The following is a 27,435-nucleotide window of genomic DNA, read 5'->3' on the forward strand; positions in this document are numbered from 1 at the left end:
AAATTGTTCCATAAATAAATATTCCGTAAAAGTGTTAATTTCAAATGAGCAATCAAGAAATTTAGTCATCCCATTATTTTACTATCAATTAATTATTTTTTTATCACCATTAAAATAACAATTTAATCAGAAATTCCATTTTATTTTCACGAGAATGAATTACGGATATCCACGGGATATTCTATTCATTCCGGAATTAATAAAATAATGAAGATTATTGGATGTGTCTCTTCTGAGCGGATTAAAATGAATAACTACAAATAGTATATTAAACCCTTTACAATTTGTCGCAATGAGCCAATGAGTGTGAATCTACTGTTGGAAAATTCCGCCATGTATGAATCGAATCATATAAAAGTAATTATTTAAGCAGGGTAATTAATACCTTCGTCGGATTATTTTGCGAACAATGATTTATCTACGTTTTTCCTCTAGATCGAATGAGAAATTCAATCATCAACTAATTTTTCATAAAAGACGGTACAACGGATATGATCAATCAATTAATCTTCAATAATATGAACCACGATTGATGGAGCAATACGTCTAATTAATTTTGCCAATGGAAAACCAAGAGAGACTCGAGTGAAAAATGCATTTTCCTCGAGAGAATTACCTGATGATCAGATTTTAACAGATAAAATGATGGATGTGCGTTGATGAACACAGATAATCACGATGGCAATAACAAAGTAACGCACAGGGGGCCGGGGCAATGGTACAACTAAAAGGTGGCTCTCTTTCGCCGACTGGGACCTCAACTGCGGGCAATTTTATATTTAGAATGCCCAATCCCTATATGCATTGCTCTTACATTTTCCACAGTTGCTTCGCGCTAACTCTCCCCAGTCACGTACACTGTTTTCTTACCTCAGTGTGGTACGTTGATCTTTAGGCATTTTCACTATATGACTTTTCACTCCATTGTACAATGTACACACAATTGCCCAGTCAATTGAACACGTGCGGTGTGCGTTATGCGTTGTACCGTTACTGAAGTTCAGAGCAGTCTATAAACGCCCCCCTCTCACTGCTTATCATTTATCGCAAAGCCGTGCTTGCTATTGACGCCAGCAAAAACGCCTATGTAGTTTAATAAAGGAACTTTTTTTAGTTTCACTGCATCATGAAGAAGATAAAGAGTCAATTTTCACCAACGTATGGAGAGATACGTCAGCCTTATGGATGAAAAATGTCATTCGAGACTCAAGAATTTAATCATTATCAAAATGGAAAAAAAAATGGAATTGTTAATGAGACAAAAGTTGAATGATTAAATGGAAAAATTAGCCTTTGGAAAATTAAACTTGACGATGATATTGGGTTCGATCCACTTGTAGTAGAGATGTGGACAAAGTACTTTTCATCATTTCCGGACAGAATTGCATACACATTGGGAGTACTTTCATATTTTATGGAAAGAGCTGTCCGGGTGAAGGATATATCGTTTGATAATCTCGGGTGCATACACGTGTTGAAATGGTAAATCCACTCGAATCATTCCCGGACAGAGTATTCGTTTATCCAAACAAAACGTGTGAAATTTTCAATCCTCTCGTAATCATTGTTGGTATTCCGCCCATTTTCCGATCATGTATTTCACGTGTCACAACTTATTGTAGCGATAAATTCCACAGCACGTTTATAAAATTTATGGTTTGGGTATGAAATTTATTTTATGAAGTGCTTTTTAATACAAGTCGTGAAAGTCTCATTATTATTTAAGGACTGCCCTAAACGTCCTGCATTTGGAGATATGAGGAGAAAAAATGATTTATAAATACTGTGCCAGATAAACCCCCCCCCCCAAAAAAAAACATAAATTACGACGCATAGAGTGATGTGCGACTTTGAAAAATTCTGAAATAGCCGCGTATTCTTCCGTGATGAGCTTCACGCAAGTCATCGACCAATCCAGATGGATTAGCTGTCATGCAGTTTCAAGAAAGAGTATAAAACAACTTCGCGAAGGGTTCTGTTATTAGAGATATGAAGCCATTGTTATCCCTTTATCAATTTATTTTTCAATGAAATATTGCCAAGTCCTGAATAAACATCTCCAGCCCCTCCCTTCACAGTGATTTCTCATGGTGGGACCCTGGGGTAAGTCCTCCCTCTCCGAATTCATGGCAAAAGCCTCGGAAAAAGCCCGTTATTTTCCCTAAATTCCCGAAGTCTAACCGCGAACAAGCAGATTTGATGCATACAAATGATACGTAATTCCAGAACTACTACCCATGAAGTCGTTCGAGCGGTGCTGACTCCTCTATAATCCCCACCCAATCGTCCTCTTCCTTTAGTGTAGTCTCACACGTAGACTCGATCCAATTTTCTTCCAGCAGTGTACGCACACCACACTAGAGTATTCCTTCCCCGATGACGGTGTATTGGGTGAAGAACTGCGGGTGTTAAGAAGAACAGTGGAGCCACTCAACATTGGAAAAGGCGGCGGCGGCGGCGGCGGCGGCGGCGGCCGGCTGCATTCAATGCTCAACTCTGTTTATTTCAGTTTCTTTAAAACACCAACTACTGTTTCATGCTCTGGATGCTGAGTGGTATTCACATCGTTAACAGTCTCGTTACTTGTTCCATAACCATTCGACGCTCCTCGATGAACAGTTGCAGATTAAGTACCAGGAAGACCCCAATACTCGGGTAAGAGTTGGGTACTCAATTACAGTCGATGATGTTTCTTCTCTTCATTTAAAAACAGCGGAGATATTTTTTGATACTGGCTATAAGTTGTTTCGTCTAGAGCGAAGGGAGTCTCACAGCATTTGGCTCAGCATTCAAGCTCTCATTACTATAATTTTCAACTTACACTCAAAGGTTTCTTCAATATTTAAACTCGGAAAAATCTAAGCACCTCACTGAGCAATCGAAGATTCCATCTGAAATGCAATTTTTATTTCATTCTTCTTTTCCTTGTTGAAGCGCTTTCCACCAGTTAAGCCGTGGGGCTCACACTCGTCACGCGAGTGGTGGCACACACTGTTGGAGAAAGCAGGTCGAGGCTCGGTTATGCGCCGGCAGCGGAGGCAAGGGCCTAGAGCACGAGTAGACCTCGTTTTATCACGTCGAAAGTGTACTCCGGTGTGTGCGACAAGCACTGTATGCACTATATCGTCTTTCTCAATTTTTCTCTGGCTAAACTTTTGTGGAAAAAAGGGCGGCAGGTGGGAAAAGTCATAGAATCTCAAGTACTGTGACTGTAGACGGTTGTACACATGGAAATTGTCTATAAAGCGGCGCGTCCCTTCCAGCGATCAATGACTGGAAATTCTACTCGGCCACTGCTGGGTTCAGGTACCTGAACCGGGCCCGAGCTGTACGGGAAGCTCGAAAATAAAAGTCGAATACTTGCATCAATTCGCGACAAAATATGAGATGTTGGAACAAAGAAAAATTTTTTTTCATACTCGTAACCAACTACACTATTTTTGCCGTCACACATGAAGGGATATCTCAATCACGAATTCCCATAAGTACACACATGCACGCCCTTTTGGAGGGCGTCTCGGATCGCTTATCGCATATCGTCTATTTGCGTTTCTCACCGCACCACCAGCCACTGTCTTACGTCAAGACAAACTCGCCAGTTATTTCCCCTTCTCACTGCTCAATTTATTCTCACCCAAAGTTTTTCAAATTTTTCACGAGAAAAGTTTCAACAGATTTTTGCTCCACTCCAAATTCCCTTTTTTCAGTCGTTAAAAACGCATTTACTTATCTGTTGGAGTGCCACTTCTCAGTGGATTCTTTCTCGAAGCGAGTCGAATATCGGGATTTTTCGAGGCACTGCTTGAAAATAAAATATCAGACCAGCTGACTCTTCATGAGGGTAACATATGAACGTGAGTTTATGTGTGCGATTCGGATTATCGAATTTCAATGGCAGGGCAGATACACACACAAAATCCAAATGCCGAATTGCAAACAGACCTGAGCTTAGGCTGGGGGAGGAGAATTTCATCGACTCGTCGACCATCATTGGAGCCATTGGAGGTCAAGTTGGGATAGCGTGGTTTGTGTATTAACCCGAATTATTGACTCTAATCGCGTTAATAGGTTCCACATGCCACATCCATGTGTTTCCCCTCTAGCCCCTCAGAATTGAAATTTACAAAATATTTGTTATGATTGAAGACTGTTTTTTTTTGTTAAAATAAAATCATGCCTACGAAGGGATGGGATTATCTCCCGAATGAGAAATATATTATTATTATTTTTTCAGCGGCAAATTGTTCTTTTTTTTTTCAATTTTGTGACCGATTTTTCAAACTGACTGCCCTATTGAATTGAAACCACAAGATCTCCCCATAAAATTCACGTGCAAATTAAACTGAAATGAAGAAAGTACACATAAAAAGGTGATTTCCCACAGTGAGGAGTTGTTAACCCGGTAGCCTACTTGAAGTATCTCAACACCGACAATAAGCGCCCAGGGTCAGCCCCGGGGGCCTTTCGAAATCCACGCCAGAGGCCAGCCTGGACCCTATTTTCCCCGACCTCCATGAAAGAGTGGAAAAGTCACAACCGGAAAGAGAAAGGTACAAATTCGTTATGTATTGCAGATTCTACTTTGCCACAGGTATAAACAAAAGTTGCTTCTAGGTATCGGTACAAGTGCCCTTCTTTGCTAAAGTGTCTTCTTAATGTGAACAACCCAACTGCACTATTCGTCGCGGATTCGGAGATTGTAGTGTGCAACATTCATCGAATTCAACGTGCCGTGAAATTGAAAACATTCCGACGAATTTTCGAAACATGCGGCTAATACAACGCTTGTCAGCCAGTGCTCCCGATTTCATCTTTCAAAAGTCATTTAAATGATATTTTTGGTTCTCATCCTTGAATGGTTAATTTTTAATATTATATTATATGAACGTAATAAAATTTTTCATCACCGATGATGATTTTTGGATATTTTTTTACGTGTTCTATCAAGACTTGGGGCGCGTGGATACGTGCGATTAACTTAACTCTGGGAGATTGATTTCTATTTGTAAAAATAGACTCACCACTTCGGCAGTACTGCCGGCTGCCTCCCTCAAGCCATCTCGGTCGGTGTGTGGTCCTGAAACATGAGATAAGCGGTATGTTAACACCAGCGTCATATATCACGTATCAAAGGAAAATGTGATAACAGGCATGGGTTACGTTTGCTGAAGGCATTATGCTTGGGTTTATTCAACGTATTAATTAAAGCTAGTCCCCAAATCAGTTTGAATCCCTTGAAAACCAAGTGCAAATTAAATTGAAGACAATTTATTTTTTAAAGTTATGGGCTATCATTTCTAAAGAAAATTTCTAGGAACCCCCGGAAATGATTATCTCTGAACTTTTCGGTCGATGAATTTTTCATTCAGATCGATGAAAAGTTTTTCGCGGAAGGACCTCGGGGGTAAGTGTAGTCGCTGAATATTTATAGACAAGTTATCCGTTGAATAATTCAACATCAACGTTTTGTGACTAGTGACACGTGTGCAATACAGTATCTGTCTGCTCATGCGGTTATAATGATCGATATAATTATTGGCTTGTCGCCAGTACTGGCAAATCGTGGTTTAGTGTGCTACCCGATCTGCGGTCAATTACGCAGCTTAATCAACAGACAAACAGTGCCTAATTGATTCGAAATGAAAAGTTTATTGAAAGAGGAGGTGGTGGGCTCTCACAAATAAAATAATAATTATTGGACCGATTTCATTATTTGTATTAAGTCTTTTCAATTTTTTAGCAAAATAAATATTCCGACGATTTTTTCAAGCCGTTGGTAAATTAATTGGCTAAGCCAATAAAACGAACAATTGCACCTTCGTCCCAAATGATTTCTTATCTCCCCCAGCAACGAGTATTTAATTACATGCAGTAACTGAGATAAGCAGTCTTCAAAAAGAGCGAAAGGAAGTAGTCCTAAAAACCCTCGAACATCGTTATTTTCACATGATATCCATAGAGACAAGCGCACACTCATACAGACCAGAATTCGGAACGGAAAAACGTCATTAGGGGCCCCATTGTCTCGTCACTGTCGCACTCACAGTTTTCCCGTGTACCTCTTCTCCATCGGGTAGTGCACACTGTATGTCAGGGTTTTACTGTGAAATCGTTGCTCTCGAGTTACATGCGATGTCTCGATCGGATAACTTTGTGGTATGCACTCAACCGTGGGTGGGAATTCTTTTCAGCGCTTTGCATTTATTTTACTGTTCCATTAGCGTAAACCTTTCGGTTTCTACCAATTTTCACTTTTCCCCAAAGGATTCTACATTTTTCCAGAACTGTCCATCCTTTCCAGTGAGCTCATTCAACGCTACTTTCTGCACCTTCACTGATAACGCCAACTTGTTATTGTTTCTCCCCCTTTTTCCCTTCATGAATGACGAATTCGAAGAGATAGACAATAACACCCCTGTCCTATACATATAGACTCGCGGGTTACCGAACTATTTATCACTGGGTGTTATTACATGGAGAATTAGTTTGATAATTCGTCACGATAAATTGATATTTTACACACGTAAAATAGCGTACGACATGTGCGAATCAGCTTTGAATCACGAGAGGGCAGCACCTACATATTTATCACACCGAAAAAATTATTTTTCTGAGGCTGTGGGAAAAATGATTTTTTTACCCCCATGGAACATGGAAAGTCCCTATGACAATATCGCCGGCAGATGATAAAATTATTAGGCTTCTGACGAAATATTTGCATGGTATTTTCGTAATTAATTTGTCAAGAGTTTTTTTTTTGAGAAGAAAATTACAAGGCGAACAAAGATCAGAGGCGTTACACCCTCTCAGTCAAAGAAAACCAACCTGATGAATCTGCCGATTGAATTTGCTTGATCCCAAGGATACAATAACTCCAGGGAAAATGGAAGGAATTAAAGTTTCCGCACTGAAGGACAATTCAATGAATAATACATCTCGTTGAAATAACTCACTCTTCTTCGCATAAATCAGTAATTTAATTTTTTGGAGCTTCAGCGGTTTCATACGAGAAGGAAAAATAAGAAGTAACCGGCAAAAGAATCCCGCGCATTCCACTCGTGGACTGGTAGACTCCTCCCTCTCCTCTCAACCCCCTCACTCACTCACTCACTCACTCACTCACTTAAGACTGTATGTTTTTAAAGCACACGCGAGAGAAGGCATAGGCATCGCGAGTGAGGCGCGGGTTTTTCAAGGTTACGCGATCCAGCCGAGAGTCGTCGGCTCGAGGTCGTGCCGACCAGAGAGATATCTTCTCTCTCTCTCTCTTATTCCCCGTGGCTTTTCTTTCTGGCCACGGGGACGAAACAAGAGAGAAGACCGACAATACCGAGGTACCAAAGCACATGAGATAACTTCCCCTCTGCCATCTCACTCATGGTTTTCTCTCCTCGTTTTACCGCCAACGGACATCAGCCACGACAAGTACACTAAGTTATGTGAGTGATGCGCGACTAGGTTTTACTTGACTTGAAAATTCATATGTTTTTCGTTGGTTATTTTTATTGACATCCGGAAGAAAAAAAACGGGGGGCGAAAGAGAGATTTTTCGCGTTCTCTTAGTTTTGGTTGTATTGTGCTCAGGTGCTGATTGAATGCCTAAAGGTAAATGTTTCGTCTTTAAGAAAAAAACAATGAAATTTCCAGTGCTGCAGTCACGTATTTTTGTGCTTTCAGTTTTAGAGAATCCGTAACTATTTATTTATGAATTTTTGCTTCCAGGCCTCACCTCCTGATTGGGTAACTGTCTACTACAACCATTATTTATGCTATTAAAGTGATAATTTTGTGTGTATTGGAACTTTCACCTGTCACAGGGAGTCCTCCCCTACAAGCCTACCAAATAGGCTACCCAATCAATTTCACTCAGATGTTTTTCCATGAATTTTTCAAACAAAGCGATATATTTTTTTATTTTTAACACGAAACAACTCAATGTTTAGCAGATGGAATGTGTTTGTCTTCCCGATAAAGAAGGTTATTCTAATCGTTCGGAAATCGATTCTGAATTAATCATCAACAACCGACACTTCAAGGTCTCCCAATTGATTTTTACCGATTCCGAACATATCCGTAAGTATGAGTGCGCTTGTGTCCACATGTGAGTCATAAAATTTAAAGTCGAATTTCTTTTGTCGAACCCCAAAGCAAATAACCAGTACCATTGAGAGGTAAAAATTTTATCAACATTAGCTGTAAGATTTGTAGACATAAACAAGGACTGTTTTGGAACAGAATATACTGTTCGACGAAAACCAGCTGAGCCCTTGCTCTTTTCCACGAATCGATAAAATTTTGTCATTCGAGAAATACTCCATATACTGGGGTAATCCCTAACGACAGAAGTTTTCTAATGAGCCGCCAAAGGGCCGCCATCAGAGCCAATGATTACCATTTTTCAGGCATCTCCTCCCACTTTCCACCTGCATCAGCCCAGTTGATTGGTCTCCATTTTCCCTATATTCACAACCTCTAGTCTTTTTTTCATCCATCTCGCGAGATTTTCTTGCTCCTCTCACAAATCCCTACTCATTCCGAACTGTAATATTTCATGAGAAGCTAATAGAAACAGTTTTCAAATGTTAATAACAATTGATAAGAAAATAGTAGGCGGATGTATTTAACAGCCTTATTTATGTCTTGAATCTTTCTATATTGCAGTTATTGGACAACAATCGAAAACAAAAAAATCGTATCAAGGAAGTAATCCCTATCGAAAATTGAATCCCTTGAATAAATGCAATTAAAGTAATTTGATAAGAACAGTCACTCACCTTTCTTGTGAACCGTCACTAGATTGAAGGTACTCGTTTCCCCCGCGTAATCCAGATTTCAAGGCGAACACCAAACGGTCAACCGTCACTGCAAACTGTATCCACCTTCCACACTGATAAAAATTACCTCAAAATTGGCCCCTCGTCTATTACCACTGAACGCCCTTCCCCACTAAATTCGCACCAAACAATCACAAATTCCACGAAAGCTACACAAACCCTCGCACCACCAAGAGTCTCGCGACAAATCGACTCATTGACCTGAAAAAATCGACTAGAAAAATTCTCGAAAACTGAAACCGACGAGGCCTCCAGCGTCGCCGGTAAGCCCTCTCGTGCACGCGCACAGACGCACACACACACACAAACACAAAAGCCCCACGAATACACTTGCAAAAAATCCTGCAGCCTCAGCGGTGCGGTCCAGCAGGGCCCGTTTTTCGAAAAACGGCCAAGTATGGCGCAGGCGCACTCGGATGAATTCCAACCTGCACACCAGTTGATTCCTCTGATCGAACCCCAATGAGCGATTAAAAAATGGACCCCCCGAGTGACTCCCCAGAGGTTTCTTCCGCTGTCAGTTCTATTGCACAGTCAGAACCTTGATTTCACCGCGAAAATGGGGGAATCGTGGTGGTAACAGGAGCTGCCGGGAGACGATATCGCGTCACTCGTCGTTCAACGTTATTTCACACATTTCAGATCGACAATCGAAGAATCAGTGCCATTAACAATAGATCGGGGGACATGGAGCCGTAAAAAACACACACAACACACGTTAAATCACAAAATGTCTGCCTGTGGCCGTCCGTGAAGCGGAGGTAAGTTGAACTGAGCACTAGCGCGCCTACGGTAAATGAGATTAAGCCTCGTGACGCTTGTAGCCGGCGTGTGGGCCAGTAAGACGGCAGCTCCACGGGAAACAACCAATGGCAACTGTGCTGGCACCTGGTGAACGGCTTAACCCCCAGGTGCAGGCGCCATTGCTTGGCGTTGGCACGTTACCTGTGTTACTGGAATCGCGGGCGATGGTGGTAGGGATATTTAGCGTAAAGAGAGGCAACTGAAGGAAGTGAGACGGCACAACACGCGATTGGAGAAAGAATGCTTGAGTATGGACTGCAGAGAGAAAGAGAGACATTCCGAGGTTGTAGTGCGGTATTGGGGCGTCGAAATGTGGATACTCATGGGGGGCTCGGGCATTGGCGGGAGTGCGACGCGGAAAGGAGAGAAAGAGAGAGAGAGAGAGAAACAGAGTGCTGAAGGCAAAACAACACTTGTACTTGGCTATACTGTGATGCGATTATAATACCCCCAAAGTCGACTCCAAGCATTTACTTGTCTGACTTGCGATGCATAAATTCATTGAAGAGGGCGAGGAACTGGTGAAGGAAATCGAGTCGGTGACGATTTCTGGTGATGATGATGTTGATGAGAGGACACACACTGGTTATGAATTATGCCATTCAAGTGAATCTGGAGGTATGAACCGTTTTTCTAGTCACGATAATCACATCTTTTTACTGGACACGACGAACTCCAATTAAATAATAAGTCAAGATAAGTGAGTAACTTTGGTGATGATCAGATTGAAGTTGGGGACACGCTGAGAAAAATGGCGACGCTTATGGAGGCTCTTTTGAGGCATGCTGGACCTACAGAAGGAGTATGCGCTTCAGGTAAATCTCGAAAATTGCTGAAAATCAAAAACTATTGAATGATTTAGATTTTTTGTTTATTATCATCCAATTTATGTTTGTTCAAGAAATTATAAAGTCTAATTCAACAATAGGTTTACCATTTACCAAAACCAATCTCCATATAAGAATGATTTTTTATCGGCTTTATATTTTCAATGACTTATCTGTTCTTACAGGTCATCGGAGATTTGGAACGCTCAGTAGTAGGTGAGTGATCCCAATGGCTTATCTAAATTACTTTATTTTCTCGTCGATTAAACCTGACTAGAGAATTTTTCACCGTGATTTTGATATTTCTCCCGCGGATGTACATGATTTACGGAAGTTGGTGCGGTTGATCGAATCGAGGTGGGTGTTTCTGGTGTTTTTTTTTTAATTGAGGGGCGGGGGGGGGGTCGCTCCTTCCTTTTCTCTAGCCCCCTCCCCGTGATCGACGTTATCGCATGTACGCCGGGAGAGTTTAAACGTGCACCCTCTGATTGTATACTTTCTTCTCCACTCCCATTTTTTTTATTATTCAATAGCAAGCCTCATTTTCCTTTCGTTCTTTTTCTCTCTTGTGACACAGGCGCGGTGCATAGTTAATTTTCACGATGCGTATCGTTATATTATTATAATTTTGTCGGAGAGTTTGTGACTAGATATTGTAACAATGAGTGTGACAGGATAAAGCAGTGTAGCAGTGGGTGGAAATAATGTGGGTGGGAAAGAATTATACAGGGGAATGATTTTTTTTTTCAATGAAAAATCAAGAAAGTAGGAGAGCTGGATTTTTTCCACAGCGCGCGGAAGAGCGGAACCAGGGTTCGCGCGTTTGCTCAACAGTCTCGAGAAGCCGACGAGGACGGCGCGAATGGAATGTTAATACGCGAGGTACATGGCGACGAGGGAGAACTCGGTGGGTATGGGATGGCGAAGCAAGGGGGCAAGCAAGTTTGGGGGAGAAAATAAGGTGAACCGAAGAGACGGTGAGGATGTAAAGTGGGGAGGGTGGGCTGAATGGAAGCGTACACACGCTGAACCGGTTGATTTTATCCATTCATTTTTTTTTAATTATTAAAATTGTGCGTATGAGTGCGAATAAAATAATCGACGTCTCTCACCTGCGCTGGAATTAATAGGTTTTTGGTTGGACAGGTTTGAGGGTCTTTAAGGGTGGATTGTTTGAGAATATTCGAGTATTTTGAGAAAATGGCTTTCTACAACATCACTGCTTTCAGTTGATTTGGCATTTTTGAATATTTTGTCGAAAAAATTTAACAAACATTTATCTACTTTATCAATTCATTTTTATACATTGTTTTTCCCACAGATTTTTCATATAGTCATGAGTTTCGAATGATGAAACTTTTTGAAGCTTTGATGAAAATCGGTAAGAGTATTTTCTTTCGGTCTTTGTGATTAGTACTCTGTCTTCTCGGAGTTCAGACGTTCCTTCCTCGTGGCTTTAATGAAGAGAGAAAAGTAAAAGTTAATCCACTATACTTTATGATTACTTCTTTCCCCATTTCCATCAATGATTTTACCGTTTCGGCGTGAAAAATTAGTACACTATAATTACGATTCCATGTTTTCATGGGATTAATGTCTTTCGGTAGCGCCATTGTCATTAATAACTCGGGATTAATGTGGTTGCCTAAATGCAATTGATGTCTATCATACTGCGCACTGTCATTAATGCCTACCCGAATAAAAATTTCACTGGATAGAGACGTCGTGAGACATTAGAGAAAGTTAAAGTAACATCACAAATTGAAACGACTGGAAGCCACTAATTTCCACAGTAAAAAATAAATATATCTCACGTCCATGACCAGCACGGTCTGCATAACCATAATTTGTACACCCTCCTAAAATCCTCTTTGTCATAGCCCGATGTATGAACTATGTTTATTCCATTAAGTATTAGGTACTGCCATAGACCAGTTTGCAAATTCTCCCCATTCCATTGTTCTCAGAATTCTAGTTAATGTCCCCAAAACACTAATGAAAACTCTGTTGGTACGTTTAGCGTATTGAGAAATTTCTAGTTGTTCAATTGTTGTGTGTTTAAAGCGTCTCCTCATTCCGCAGCCGTTCCATTAACTCTCAGAATTATAAAACTCTATTGTTGCTCAGGTAGAGTTTTACAATTTTGGTACTAGACTTGGACAATTGTCCACATGTGACGTTTGGTAATACCTTAACTAATTGTTTACAACACACCATGAAGCCGTATCTCGACTGATAAACGCATAAACTGATTGAAATGTTTATCTGGCAGTGAATGCTGAGCAAATATGGTCAAGTGAGGGTTTTTCACCTCTCAACTTGTCATTATTCTCCTTACTCGACTGATAGTACAGTTTATTAGACACTGATTCCAATGCCTTCTGCATTATGTACGTACAACTGGCCTTTGAAACTTCAGTGGGATGGGTTATTCAGCCAACTTCGACGACTAACAAACTCGGTGGAGGTTTGAGTTTTGGTAGGAACGATCGGTTTCCGGAAGTACCGATATAACTAACCCAATCGACACCTGACCAATCCTTCGGGGGGAGTCCTTGCAAGTTTAACTTTCTGGGAAAGTTTATAGTTCAGGGGCATGGCCAGAGCGCGATAAAACTGATCTGGGTTATCACTTTTACCCTATTCTTGGGTGAATTGGGCGTGTTGAGGCAGTTGAGAATATCTCATTATTAGAATTGATCGAGGTATTTATGACGACGTGGACCTACAGGAGTGAGTTTCAAAAAATGCAAACTTTTCAACAAAATCTTTTCCATAAAATAAAAAACAACGATCCACATTTACGACGAACCACAGTATTTGACAATGAAATAGTCCCATAAGCCATTGTCGTTAAGAGCTTCTAGGCTTGAAATTTAATGGCTTACATGTCTGACAATAAAACAATACATTTTATCATTTTTTTAATATCTTAACCGTTTTATAGATTCCATCACTGCACTATCAATCTTTTACGATCATTTTGGCATTAAAAAACAGAAATCCATCCGCCCCAGGACCGACGATATCCACAATATTGTCAGTTAAAATAAAATTGAGGACTATATAAAAATCTCGTTTGAGTCTTATAAATAGCGATAAATTTTGCCTTTGCCAGCGGTGAGGGGGGATAACTGAGGTCTTTGGAACCTCTGGAATACTATTTGGCGAGGTTAAACCGAAATGTGAGAGCGTGAGTTAGGTAGGAGATGAGGGTGTTATGTACCTGAGGGAATAACCTGACGATTGGTCTCTCTGGACTGCTTTGAAAATCCCGCGAGTTAATCACAGATCACACCAAACTTAATTTGTGAATTCGGAGTACTTTGGCTCTATGTGTACCTTCTTCTTTCCCACTCAATTCTCCCTGACTTAAATTTCCATTACAGAACTTAATTAAATCCATAAAAGTTCGTCGGGGGATAGATTTTTCGTGCTTGTCTCTGAACTCCGGCTGACGAGTTTTAATCACGATTTTTTCAAATAAATCTACTCCGTCAATTAAGAAAGAAGGAAAGTTATTCAGTTAGGGAATAACACGACATCTTTTCTTGTATCGTACTGATTGGATTTATGAAAAAAAGTCATTTCATTAAGATGTTTTGTCAGAAAATAAATGCGCCCATCACAAAAAATTTATTCCAAGAATTTCAAAGGAATTTTCTGATCATCCAATGGAATTCCGTCAATTTTAAAAAATACTTGAAATTTCGGGAAGTTTCAAATGATTTTTCTGTCATTATCACTAATCAATACTCGCAATCACATGAGATGTGCTTTTTATCGATCTCATACAATCTCCAGTGACGGAAATTTTATCTCAATGAGCTAATCCCTTCGTCACAATTACACCTATGACATAACCCTAATGATGGAGATTATAAACATTCATTAAAAATTCAAAAGGTCCCTCAGTCACACATGGTGTGCTACAACTTTCGAAACACCACTGCTCAGTCTAATCCCACTCGCCACAATTCACCTACCACTGAATCACGAAACAACTGACCTAGAAATTATTCCAAAATCGTCTGGATGGTACACTGAGCACAAACAAAACCCTCCGCTCACCTCCACTTTCCAGAACATGGAAAAACATTTTCTACACATAAACCACATGGAGAACACTCAAAACCTCATCAACTCTCCAAATCCGCATTCCCCTTGGACCCCGAAAATTCAGACTCCAAAATTGGGAAAAAAAGTTTTTTTTCAACCGAACGACATTAAGCAGTAAAAAATAACCACATACATAAAATTCCATGAAGACCTGTGTAACGAGTCCTCGAATGCCAAGGTGTTGTGGTCGCTTGCGTAAGAGCTTGACGTGTCGGAAAAAACACGAGACCCATAAAAAAAACAGGTATTCTAGAGACTCCTGCGATTACGAGCTTTGGAGGGTAGGATTTATTCGAATAATGCGAACGTCGCCTGGAGGCTGCGTCATGTATAGACCGAGAGTGAAGTCCCGAAATTCCAGCGCACCTATATGAAACTATTCGGGCTTCGTCGTGACCTGACGAGAGCCTCCAAGGAGTGGCCCAAGACAAGCCAATGTAATTTTCCCCTCGAAATTATATTCAAATGGCGAATGAAAATATCCTTCACACTTGCCTTAATCCAAAGCTGGGCAAAATGCTGTCTGAATAGCTAATTGAAATATTCATGACCAATTGTTATTCCAAAGACACTGGATGAGATATGAAATTGTACTTGAATAGTTCAATTCATTGAGACGTACCGTTGGCTCACACCCTTAAAGCGCCAATTCGATGATGAAATCTGATTCAGGCCGGGAGTGAGAATGTCAAGAGAAGTGGAGAATGATTACGATTGTGTCTTCCATTTATCTTATGTGATTGCCAGAGACTTCATCCCCGGAAAAATGATGACGCCTCGGAAAGGTTCTACCCTACAGAACTATTCCTCATTTATGTGCTGAATTCTTCAATTTTTTTTTCTCTCCTTCGTTCAATTGAATTTATAAATTGAAAATTATTTTTTAGATGTAGTTGAGTGGCCGAAAGTACAATATATATTTCCGTTATGTCAACGTGGGCATTGGTGCACCCACGCGGTTTAACTCACTTCCCTACCTAATGGACAATGCAGACATTCAATTCGTTCACTATTTTACACGTAGGTTGTGTCAAATCTCACACTGCGAGGCACTATAATTTCTTTGTTCGATATATAAGAAAGCTGGAGGGGCTTTTGGAATGCTGCGTACGTGTGAGGTATTGAATTGACTGGCGCCAGTACAGTCGATAACCAGAGAATCGTTGGATAATTTGATTTCATGCTCGTTCTCGGATCCTCCTCGCTTCACTGAAATTTGGTTAGCAGACGGTTTAGGGCTCTTCTGGATGGGTAATTGTTCATAAATTGGTACAATTTTTTAACATCTGGGGTAATATAGGTAGCTCGTACAATCCGTTATCACAAATCCAATTGAAAAACATCCAACTCGAAATACCTTGAGTTTTAGAAATAGATATTTTCATGAGCAATTTTTGGGAAAGTGAGAATGCGTTGTAAAGCATATGGTTCACATGAAAAACAAGCAAATAATATTAAAAATTACGTCACGAAGATTAATTTTTTTGTATAAAAAAACAAGTTGAGGATACAGAAAATTGACCTCCACTGCCCAACCGCAAACGGAATACCATTGCATACAATAAATAAGCCCCAGATATGTATTTCGTTCTACGATTGCTTGAGTTGTTCCGTAATTGTTCTTTGACGTTTTTCTCCACACGATCAACCGCAGTGAAAAGGACTGAAACACTTCAGTTTGTTTCCATTCGGCAAATTTCCAAATAAAGGAGTTAAACAATACAGCATTCAGTGGATTCCCGCACTTGTACCACCATATTTGTCGTGTGTTTAAATACAAACAGTGAAGCATTCGCGAGTTTAATCAAATTTTCGGAATATTTTCCGACAAATGAAGAAAATCAACAGAATATTGAATGCAAATGACCGATGGGAATGGGATTTCTCCTTTAACTGTCCCGAGCACCTATGCAAATAGAATTTCGTCGTGCAAGATCTTCTGACCACTTTGAGCTGTTTCCAAGTGTGTTTACATAAAAGTATATACCTAGGTCTTTGATGCCGCTGCATCCTCCGAGGAATACTTCAATTAGTGATAACAGTTGTGGTTAACTCGAAGCTATTGATTCATTCCTCTTTCTCAGATATTCATTCATGATGTATTTTTGGAAATCTCATTAACCCATGGAATCCTCTTCATTTCTTATATTCGGCATATTTTCGTTTCTAGATAGATGGGATTATCCCAATTGATAATTTCTAAATTTTCGAAAAGCAAAGTAAAGTGTTTCTGTTAGTCCATAAAATTGCAAAAAAAATCCTCTTGTTTCATTCGAAAAAAATTATCAATGTGGTTAGTTCTCAGAATCGTTATATTTTCTGAATAGTTTTACAAAATAACTCAATAATCAATGAGGTGATTGATCGTATTTGGTCCAGTAGCTCCGCAGATCATTCATCACTTCTCGGTACAATAATTCCCCTTGTTGAAGCTTTAAAGGTACCTTCGGTGGGCAACCACGAAATCTACTAGTACTTACCGACAGAGACAACTCCAAAGAGGACTAGAGTGTGGCTCGCATCTTGGGGGCCAGACGACCCCAAGCCAGCGCTAGTGGAAGTCTCGACTGATCCTGGATTTTTTCCGAGAAAAAGTAACTTTTATTATAATCGGTAGAGACTCGTGAAATTGACTGTCAAATTCAAGAGTTTTAAGGGATAGCCGGAAATTAATAACTTGTTATCCTGATTTCTTTTAATTATCACTCACCCCTCGTGAATCGCGTGAGTAGTATCGTCTCACAGCCGCTGTCGCGAATCCGGAAGTCCTTTTCCCCCTCTTGCCACACTTTATCTGCATTCACCTTCATTTTATTTAAAACTCCAGGGGAAAGGGGAAGTTGATGCATCTCATCACGCGGACGGGCATGAGGACCGCCTTGCACCGCTGATTCAAGTGAAATTGTATCGCAATCGCGTTACAGATAGAAAGTTATGGGCAAAATGACGTTCAAGTGGGTTTTTATTGCATTTAATTCGTCGAGTTCTTTAGAAAGGTTTAATAAAAATTATGTCGAAGTTCCATATAACTTGTAAGGGAGAGCAAAGGTCCGATAAAAATTGCCAAAGATCCAGTAAATAGTACGGAAAGTTTCATAATAATTTGCAGCGAATTATGTAGTGTATATGCAGTCATTCCTTAGTTTTGACTGGTTCCTCCTGGAAATTACAGACTTTTTACGGTATTTTTATTGAACTATTTGTCTCCATGTGGTTTCGTAAATATACAAAATAAATATACTATTTCGACAGCTCTAATTTATTTTCTCTATTGATTTCGGTGCGTAACCTTTAGACAACATCAAAGCACACATTTTTCATCTACTTGAGGAGAGTGGTTCAATGACACTTCTGCATTTGGAGCTGCGTAGGAAAGTTTTGCGACACTGGATTTAAAAAAAAAAACATTGAATCCCTCGATTCACGGGCGTAGGTTGGTCAACACGTTTTATACGATAATACCGTTAATCTGTTTCACCCACCTTTATCATTTTTTTTCCATTCCAAACAATGTGGATCAGAGGCACACGAGTATGAAAAGATAGGGCGGTGTTTTGTAGCCTCTTCTTATGCGACAGTCAATAGTCCGTACGTGATTCTGTGCGAATAGGTGTTCCGGGTCTAGTCGGGCCTTGGGGATTAAACCAAAGAAGACAGCATTGATGCTCGTAGGAGCCAGTGGGGATTAGCTCTTACACGTGCAGTCACTGTGAGAGACAATTATTCTCTAGATAGTCACAAAAGTGTTGGAAATCCTCTGATATCAGAATTGGAATGAAAAGCCTCCCTTTCTCTTCAGCAAAATTACACGATGACTGAAGCGAAAGAACGCTTCATTGTCCCGTATCGAAACGTTCCATTAGGCTCGTAAAACGATAATGTTCGACGGTACTTTACCGGTGACACACCTATATCTCAGGAGAGTAAGCGATACTTCATTATTTTCTCCAAACGACTCGTTTAAATTATGTGTAAATTAGTATGACAAAGTGGCAGGTTGCGAGTTTATAAATAAATGACTCCATCGTGTGGAAAATGAGAAACACATAGCTTTAAAAACGTCTTCCAAAAGGTCTGAAATCCCAGCATTTTTTGGTGAAAAAATTACCATATTATACGGTGCGATATGAGTAGAGGGGAATAACTAAGGATTCGCCAGTCGTCGAGATGAAGTCAACTTACGATCGACTAACTCCCAACGCTGATTCATAGGATAAACATAGCGGAATTTCCTCCTCTTCCTTGTTTCTCCTTCACCGATGATCACGTGTGACGCCCATACAATTACGCGGCGCAATCGCACGCGAAATTCCCGTAAATTTTTACTCCCTTCTCATAATAATTTTGTTGAAATCTCGCCCGAGCAACAGTGCGAAGCCCAACGGTACTCGCCTGTACGTGATCCCTCTTTCGTTGCCCTTATCACAGTAATGTTTCTGGAATTCTGCGGGGACTCTTATCAGTATTGCTGGGAAAATAATTCAAGTCCAAGAGCAGTGAAAATTCTAATTGCCGGGAGAAATCGTTAATTACTCATCAACCCTTCTCTTTCCAATGTTTTGTTTTCTCATTTTTATTTGAAAACCCGGGGGTATATACCTTTGGTATTCTTCTTCGCTATTTTAATTATGGGAATAAGTCCCACGCTGTTGTCTGGCTCTGCGTGTACAGGGCTCCCTCGCAGCAAGATCATGGGCCCTCCCCCCCATTCTAACGTTACCTATGAGACAAGATGCGCTCTTAGTTTCTTCCACGTGCGATACTTACACTTCCGGATGGGAATATAAAATTCTCACCATTGTTGAATTTTTTCTCTATTATAAAGCAAAAACCATTGAAAATGAAATTATTTATTGTTATGAAGTTATCAGGAGTTTGGAGAATTTTTTTTTTTTTGGTCACCTTCGAACGAGACTTGTTTGAGAAATAAGTGGAGGTTAACGGGATGTCGGAGTCATTAATTATTCAATTGTCTTACATAAATGTAAATAAATAAATCCCACGGGCCAAAAAATTCTTCTCTCATCGGTATTAAAGGATTTTTTCCATCACAATGTGGGGGAAAGATACTTTGAAGGCGTACAAAGTCACTTTTCTGCACATTCCGTGAGATGTGACAATCTGTTCAGGATTCCCTGCAGTATCTAGTCTGGATCGGTTACCGGAAAGTCAGATGCATACAGGTGGATAATAACGTTCGTATTCCCAAGACTTACGTGAGCCCTCGTCGGCACAGTTGGGAGGTCGTGCTCACTATTATTCAGAGCACACACCTGACCGCTGTTTACCCCTCATGTGAATGCCGCAGTTGTTCCAAAATGTGGAATACAGGTAGAAAGGGGGTGGGGAGCTGGCTTTCATTTACTCCATCTTGTTTCGGTTACTTTCCTCTTCCCAGCAATATATCCTGTTTTGTTTCTCTCTCTGACTCGAAAAAATACCACAGGGTGGAAACAATGATGTCTCGCATTATGAATCGATGGTAATACAAGAGACTGATCGAACGAAACGTTATATATGTAGAGAGGTGAATGAAAGGAACGGAGGAAAGAGGAGGCAAATAGAAAATATGGCCATGATATTTACTGGTGCGGCCTCCGCGTGAAAGTGTTCTCCTGTGCCTCACACAACTTGGGATATTGCGCGAGGTGAACCAAGACCTGCAATCGCGACATTATAAATTAATTGAATGAAAATGCAGTTCTATACAAATACGAAAAATCATGAAATTTTAAGCATTCATTGCAATGCAGTTGCAGTTGTTCAAGGAAAATATTTACTACATTAAAATTGTACGGCTGAAATTTGAGTAACACATTTTTTCTCTCGCATGCATCACAATTGACAATCGAACACTTGATTAAATTGTGGATCCATGAGTGACACATGTTGAATGCAGCTAAAAAATATAATGGAAAATAAAATTGGAAGAATAAACCAAAAGGGAGCAGTGGAGGAAAAAAGGTAGTGGGGAAGGCACCTACCTACCTACCTACCTTTCTCGTACTTCTCATTGGAATGGTAAAGGAGAGGAGTCCACCGATGACGTCACTGGTTCACTCAAGAGTGCGACGAGGCCTCTCACTTCGTCGGTGGCACCCGACTCGGACGGTTCACTGTGTATCCCTTCGTATGCCAATAGAAATAAATGATTGGAAAAAAAATCCAACAATTATAACGACAAACAAGAATATCGATTAAAAGAGAAAAGCATCTCACGATTACCTCTGTCGACGCAGTGTCTCTACGCTTGGCACTAATCTCCACTTAATAACAGTTCATTTATTTGTAAACAAAAGGTTAGGGAGTGCTCTTTTTAATTTACTGTGAAAGGTGAAATGACAGCTGCAAAACGTGAATACTGTTGTGTGCATGTTAAACGTGATTACGCTCAATCATAAATGAGATTAGATTGAATGGGAATTATTTTAACATTTGAGTGATGAAAATTGAATTGTTGGAGTGAGTGAAATTGTGGATACCACAGATGGATTAGATATTCTTTTGAAGGTAAGTGCAGTGTCCAGCACTTTTTTTATTATTTACATATTCAGACGATTGCACAATGTTAAAAGGGTTTAATTTTTTGGTGGCGTGAATTTTTATGGGAGAGATGAAATGGTGAGAGTGTTATGGTAGAGTTGAGTGATGATTTTCTTAATGTACATAAAATTTTTATTCCCTGAACCACTTAGTTTCTCGTGTTACGTTTGTGAAGGGGGTAATACCGGTGAGGATTACGAAAACTTGGATGGCTATTCTGCATTTTAGCCTAGGGGAGCTTTCATTTCCTCAATTTTATTGTGAAGAAGGGGGAATTAATTGCGCTATTAAACTGGTGGAAAAATAAATTCAATTGCGGAGACAAATATTTTTATAATATCTCGAAAAATCAGGAACAAGTATTGAAAAATAATTAATCTTTTACTCGTTACGCTCATCGACTTAACTACAATTTATTTATAATACTTGAAAGACGCGGAGCATGAATGTCCCTGATGTCGCAACGACCCGAAAAGTACGTGATTAGGAAAGAGCAGAAAATGGTTGAGAAAGAAACTTACAGCTGAGAGTTTTACCGTTTTTATGGATTCGAAGATATTAAGAAAATTTAAATAGCTTCTAATAGCTCTACACGTCTCTTACGGGCATTCTGAAAATTCCAATTTATGTAATTAAAACAGAATTGACGGTGATGATGGTTCATTATGGCGCTCCGGTGCATTGATTGTTTTCTTTAATCTTTCCATTTAAAAGGATTCTTCATCGGGGCATAAGCTCCAGACTACGGAATATTTATGTGAGAGAATGGATCGTTTCATGTCGAATAAATTCATTCTTCGTCGCGAGTGGAATGATAATATTTTCCACTTTTGAAAGTAACGCGGCAGTCCCTTCATCAATAATTCCGGTTGAAATTTCATGGGAGTTTAATGTCTTCTGTATATTATATTTCTCGTTTTCCAGATAAATATTCATGTTCATGAAACGTGAAATTCTAAATTGTGCCAATAAATTTCTTCACTGGGGTTATTCCATGTTGAACTCTAGTGATACCTTCACAAGTTCCCCTCGCTCGGAAGTGGGAAAAAAACGGATTTTGGAGTTTGTTCAGGTCCGCCAGATTTTTCAATTACAATGCTCAGTGAATGGTACCGTGTCGTTGTTTCACGGCTGATCACCTCATCCCATCGGCCCATTCTCCGTTAAATTCACTCTACGATCTCGTCTCAACCACTTATCTGCCGTGGCAACCTAAATACCACAATGTTCATCTTACAAATTGTTATTTGCATACACACGTATCCATGACCGTGAATTGCAAGTGTGGAATAAAGAGATATGTATGAATACATGCGGATGCTAAGTGAAGTTTGTACTGGAGGCATTGAGGAAGCAGGTGGCCGCCTTTCCTCGGCCACGGAGCATTTATCCCGCGCGTTCCATTAAACATTTCCTCGGCTGCCTCTAACGGTCCACCTAAAATCTAATTTCCGCGGAACATCTGTTTGTCTGTTCATTTTTATTTATCGGGGCATTATGGGAATTACGGCAATTATTGAGAAGCCACATTCGATAAGATTTTTTAATTTCTAATAATATTTTATTGAGAATGAAAATTGACTTGTCAGAGATGTAAAGAGAATCGTCAACGAATCCCTATCAATTTCCAATAAATTATTGGGGTGAAATAATAATGAGAATGAATACTCATTGGGTTTTCAAGTTGATGAAATTTTCTTTTTCAATTCAAATGCTTCATCCCGGAGTTGGAGAAAAAATATGTGGGTCGATTAAGTTTTCCCGCGGCATGAAATATGATTACCCATATCTATCGATTGCCGGAGGGCGTGGCGAGGCATTAACCCAGAAGACAAAAATATCGAGACAGATTGTTCATGATTCCACGGTTACACTTGACTTCTTCATTATTATATACTGTAGGTTTATATTGGAATTATTGGAACGTAACGTCGCTGAGATCGTTGGAGCGACAAATCATTTTTCAATATTTTCACACATTTTTTCATCTGATTCATATCATTTATCGTTTTATACCACTTTAAAAAACTTTTCACACCTTAAAAGAAACTTGATTGATAACAAACTTTCATTTGAAAGGAGAAATATTTGAATTAAACGCTGAAATTTCACTTATTAATTAATAGGCAGCAATATTAATTTATCTTAATTTATCTATTTTCATTCTAGTTATATTTTTTCTCCTTTGTTATGCAATAATTAAAAAATTTTCATGTATAAAAAAGAAAATAGCTTTCGAATAAGTAGTACCGTAAATATTACTCATCTCTTAATGAAAAATTATAGACTTTGTCTCAATATTATTCTCCATCACCAGTGATGATCCTCCCAGTGATGAAAAACATGAAAAGTCGATAAATCGATCGTTGAGTGATGTCAACGATCAATGTTGCGAAGCCAGTTTCATTGCATAAGGCTCCAATCGTCGATTTTTCTTGATTATAACGAGCCATAAATAAGCCACAAAGCTGATTAATTAACGATCGTGTCTGGCCTCGAGGACTAAATTGAATACTCACATGTCATCACATAAGCGTTCAAAGGCCAAGAGACAATCTTCAAAAAATTATATTTCTATTAATCTTACAATCTTCTAAAATACAAAACAAGATATACATATTCAACTATTCATTCACAAAAATAGTGATGGCGTCGCGAGAAAAAATTCTCAAACAAGTTTTAATTTTATTAAATTAAAAAACATCAGAAGCAGATGCTAAAATTGTGGTTATACAAACAAATTCATCAGGCATTGAAGATGTAGCTCTCGTTCTCCACCACTCCCCTGGATAATTAATTTCGAGTCTCATTCTCCTGCGATTAAGTGTTTTCTTCAAACGAAAGTCAAGAAATTTTATTATGATTAATTCTCACATCTTTCCCCGCCCAATCACATTATTACAATCAAATGCATTCAACCAGCGAAATCGTGATATATATCGGTGTGTTGCGTGCACCAAAGTGGGCGAAAGTGGTTCCACGGTGGCTTTGCAAACCGCATGGAAAATTCAAGTGAATATTCAGTGAAAATATTGTGACAATCGTGTGGAAAACAAACCATTCCCAACATAAATATATACTTTAAGTTGGTGAAATTTTCTTGAAAAATTTGGATTCGCTGTGGACATGTACGTAAGAAAAAATTGAACAAACACACAAGTTTCCTGCTTCACCAAATTACTTGAGAAAATTCTTTCAAATTTTAGTTAAAATGTTACTCACATATCATCCGTTCATTTTTCTCTTTGTCTCTCGGTTTAGTGCGTATTACGTTGTGGCAGAATTACCGGTGTAAAGATGATAGGAAGACTTTTTAAAATAAATTGAAAAAAAAGGAAGAAAATATTGTGAAACTCGACTTATCGACCGCAGGTCCCCATAGGCTTCCTGTGTACTCGTCTTTCCTGTGGGTACCTATACCTCTCTTAAGTGCTGAGGGTAATGTAATATTATTTAATGTAGAGAAGGGAGTATTATTTAACATGGAAGTTTTTCTATCCGCTTCAGCTCGGTTTTTTCTTTAATTTTAAAACTGATTTGAAATTTGAAAAGTCGTTTTCCATGAATTGACTGAACTCATCAAAATCATTCTTAAAATTTCATTTTTTTCCCTTTTCGTTTCTTTCCGGGTGATTGTGAGCTGGAAATACAGTAAATAATGAGATGACTAATAATAGCAAGGTGAGAGAAGGCCAAGGCGTTAAAACTACTAAAACCATTTCCTCCCAAACGGAAAAGTCAGGAGCATGAGAAGATTTAAACAATCGTGAAAGCAAGGCAAGAGCCAAGGGATATCGCGTATTGTCTAGTAGAAAGTAAACATTCGCGCCTTGTATACCCACCCGGAATAGATCTCATTCCCCTGGAATCAACCAGATAAACCCAGTGAAAAGAGTAAAAATGAAATTCAGATACTTCAGAGACAAGACGTAAAAATGAAGCGAAAAAAAATGTGAATTATTTCTTTTTTTTCTCTGCTGACAATTCTCCAGTTGCTTTGTAGTCGCTCCCTTTCTTTTGTGTGTAACCTCTTTGTGCGTGTCAGGGTTATATGTATACTGGAGAACCTCTACCGTTCTCTTGTCTCGTGTCGCGAAACCAGTTTGTGTTTTTTTTTTGGAGCCAACAATTCTCTCGAAATTTTCGAGCACTTCTCGTGACCCTGTCATTACGATCGAACGAGAATTAATGACGGTGAATGAGTCGAGAGCCTCGGGGTAAAAGAAATTTAGCTGGAATATTTTTTTTACTGTTGGTTTTCTACAACAGACAAACAAGCTCATTTAGTCAATCGGGGAAAATTATTGTATTTGTATAACAAACCATTTGTTGAATATTCTTGTCGTTATTTTTGTGATATCTTAGCATTGAAAGCACTGACATTTTGGATCTACAAAAAATGTTCAGTATTGTCTCGCAGAATCACTCGCTTCCGCATCAAAGATATCAACATTGAAATATTACATTTTCCTTGGTGAATTTATTAACCTGATGTAATTGTTGCTATTAAATTCCCAGTGTAATGCTTCACTAAATTGCGTTATTAGCCTTCTTCAACTCCACCGGGTTCTGTTAATTCATCTTCTTTAATAATTCCTAATCTCAGCAATAATTCAAAAATTATGAAACATGAAATGGTTTCATATCTCTCGGTGACACGTCTTGACCATTAAAGTCCCTCGAGGTCTATACTTTTAGTGTTGAAAGGAGTACGTGTAGCGCTGCAGTAAGACCGAGTCTCGTACCTTCTGTTGCTCGCGCAGAATGGAGCAGGAAGCGAGGAGTGATTCCGCGAAACCAGTAAAACACTTTGCTTAAGCGCTGCAGATGAAGAAGGGACTCCGACTATTGAAAATTTTATAGCAGTTCTCAGAGATGCAACAATTATAAGCTCAATTTTTGAATATAATATGAAATTCTCAATGAAACTTTCAAAATCGACAAAAACATGACAAAGTTTCTTACTCCCAGTGCGACTAATCTCGCGAAATTGAACTTTTCACCAAGTAAAGCTTTATGTCATTTTAAAATATATTTTTCCCGAGAACAATTACTGCTACGAAAATTATTATGCTGCAGTGGAATGTATAATTTTACGTCAGAACTAATTTCTCCTCTCCGTGTGGTTTTTCTCAGGTGTTTGATAACTTGAGAAAACGTTTCAGGGGAATTGAAAGGAAGTGGACTTTGCGCAAGTCGAAACCCAGTAACCTTTTGTACGCCCCGATGCACCAAGTGGCTTCGCATACCTTTGGGCTCTCCTAACCCTAAGGTAATGTATTGCGAACTGACATAGTGTCTTAGCCACTTGGTAATAATAGGTGAACAAGGAGTACTCTTTTTCATCTTAAGGTCACTTGCTCCTCTCCTCTCTCTCTCGGTTGTAAAGTTAGCAACAATCACGTAGCATTCGACGCTCTTGTACAACAGGCAATTCGTATCCTTTAATTTTCTTCCTCCGAATATTCAATACCTATATGTCTATATTTAAATAGTTGAATCATCATTTTTATTTTTAAAAATTTCCTATTGCCCTCCTACTTATTGCACGTCGAGTGTCTGTTCTCAATTACAAACTTGTGCAGATGAAGAAGATGACTCTTCTTCTTCATTATCCCTTAATTATCACACAATCGGTGACAAAACGTAATTTCTTTCATCAATTGGAACACACAGAGAGCATGTGAATAAAAATTATGTGACATTAACTTAAATTGCGAGATAAAAATTCGAAAAACCGAAGGTCTCGGGTACATTTAAGAACTCATTGTCGAGTGAATGTGAAAGATCTCGAAAGGAGTCACAGGACAATGGAAATGATAAATATCGAGTGGCCCAGTTTGTTCGGAGCATTCGGCCATTTGTTCTCCTATTGACACACTTAACGCCATGGCGTAACATTATCAGTGGCTCTCATCCGCAGTGACCGCTTTTTTGTCGCTCAATCCGGACATTCCAGAGGGGCAGGCAGAAAAGGCCGATGCTTGGCCAGTGAGACGCCTCAATCGGCTAACGGTTGCATGTCTCCCCTGTCTCTTTCTCTTTACTCTTCATAAACATTTCCATATCCATTCAATGTTAAAAAACGGCGTTATGCACATTAAAACTGAATAATTTGAAGACGTAAATGACAATTTGAGGAATACTAATCACACCTTTAATATACCTTTCTCTTCTTATTTTCTAATCTTTGTAATCTTTTCAAAAATCGGTACTTTGCTGACAGAAAAAAAAATGTTGCAAATTATCAAGAGTCCCCTTGAAATTGGAGTTTTCGTGTGAATGTGAAGTGAAGGGGGAATTGAAAT

The 27,435-nt window shown here is 39.3% G+C and overlaps 2 protein-coding genes and 2 long non-coding RNA genes across 9 annotated transcripts in view; 2 read left to right on the forward strand and 2 right to left on the reverse strand.

Annotated features, from left to right (window-relative positions):
• The window catches only part of LOC135162183 (apoptosis-stimulating of p53 protein 1-like), a 58,566-nt gene extending 48,962 nt beyond the window's left edge, over nucleotides 1-9,604 (reverse strand). The window contains exons 1-2 of one of the 3 annotated variants that reach the window (XM_064120378.1): nucleotides 8,775-9,604; nucleotides 5,022-5,077 (exon numbers count right to left, since the gene is read on the reverse strand). Coding sequence is in view for 1 of the 3 variants with exons in the window: in XM_064120374.1 (XP_063976444.1) it covers nucleotides 871-899 (29 nt within the window). In the remaining 2 variants the exon portion in view is untranslated. Of the gene's footprint in view, nucleotides 1-616; nucleotides 915-5,021; nucleotides 5,078-8,774 lie in introns of those variants that run through there. The other 2 variants (XM_064120374.1, XM_064120375.1) reach the window with 2 other exon arrangements.
• On the forward strand, nucleotides 9,500-10,731 carry LOC135162205 (uncharacterized). Of its 2 annotated transcripts, XR_010298918.1 has the most exons (4): nucleotides 9,500-9,595; nucleotides 9,659-10,256; nucleotides 10,363-10,453; nucleotides 10,651-10,731. It is a non-coding gene; the product is annotated as an uncharacterized LOC135162205 (long non-coding RNA). The 2 variants fall into 2 exon arrangements; XR_010298917.1 differs by having other exon boundaries at nucleotides 9,659-10,453.
• A 6,234-nt stretch (nucleotides 10,732-16,965) lies between these two features.
• On the reverse strand, nucleotides 16,966-18,712 carry LOC135162461 (uncharacterized). Its single transcript, XR_010298965.1, has 3 exons — nucleotides 18,067-18,712; nucleotides 17,295-17,471; nucleotides 16,966-17,157 (listed from the first exon to the last, which is right to left on the reverse strand). It is a non-coding gene; the product is annotated as an uncharacterized LOC135162461 (long non-coding RNA).
• Nucleotides 18,713-20,655: 1,943 nt separating this feature from the next.
• The window catches only part of LOC135162983 (uncharacterized), a 31,915-nt gene continuing 25,135 nt past the window's right edge, over nucleotides 20,656-27,435 (forward strand). For 2 of the 3 annotated variants that reach the window (XM_064122018.1, XM_064122020.1), the window contains exon 1: nucleotides 20,656-21,094. The gene's annotated coding sequence lies outside the window, so the exon portion shown is untranslated. Of the gene's footprint in view, nucleotides 21,095-26,276; nucleotides 26,400-27,435 lie in introns of those variants that run through there. The other variant, XM_064122019.1, reaches the window with a different exon arrangement.

This window comes from Diachasmimorpha longicaudata, chromosome 5 (assembly GCF_034640455.1).
Source record: "Diachasmimorpha longicaudata isolate KC_UGA_2023 chromosome 5, iyDiaLong2, whole genome shotgun sequence".
Lineage (NCBI taxonomy): Eukaryota > Metazoa > Arthropoda > Insecta > Hymenoptera > Braconidae > Diachasmimorpha > Diachasmimorpha longicaudata.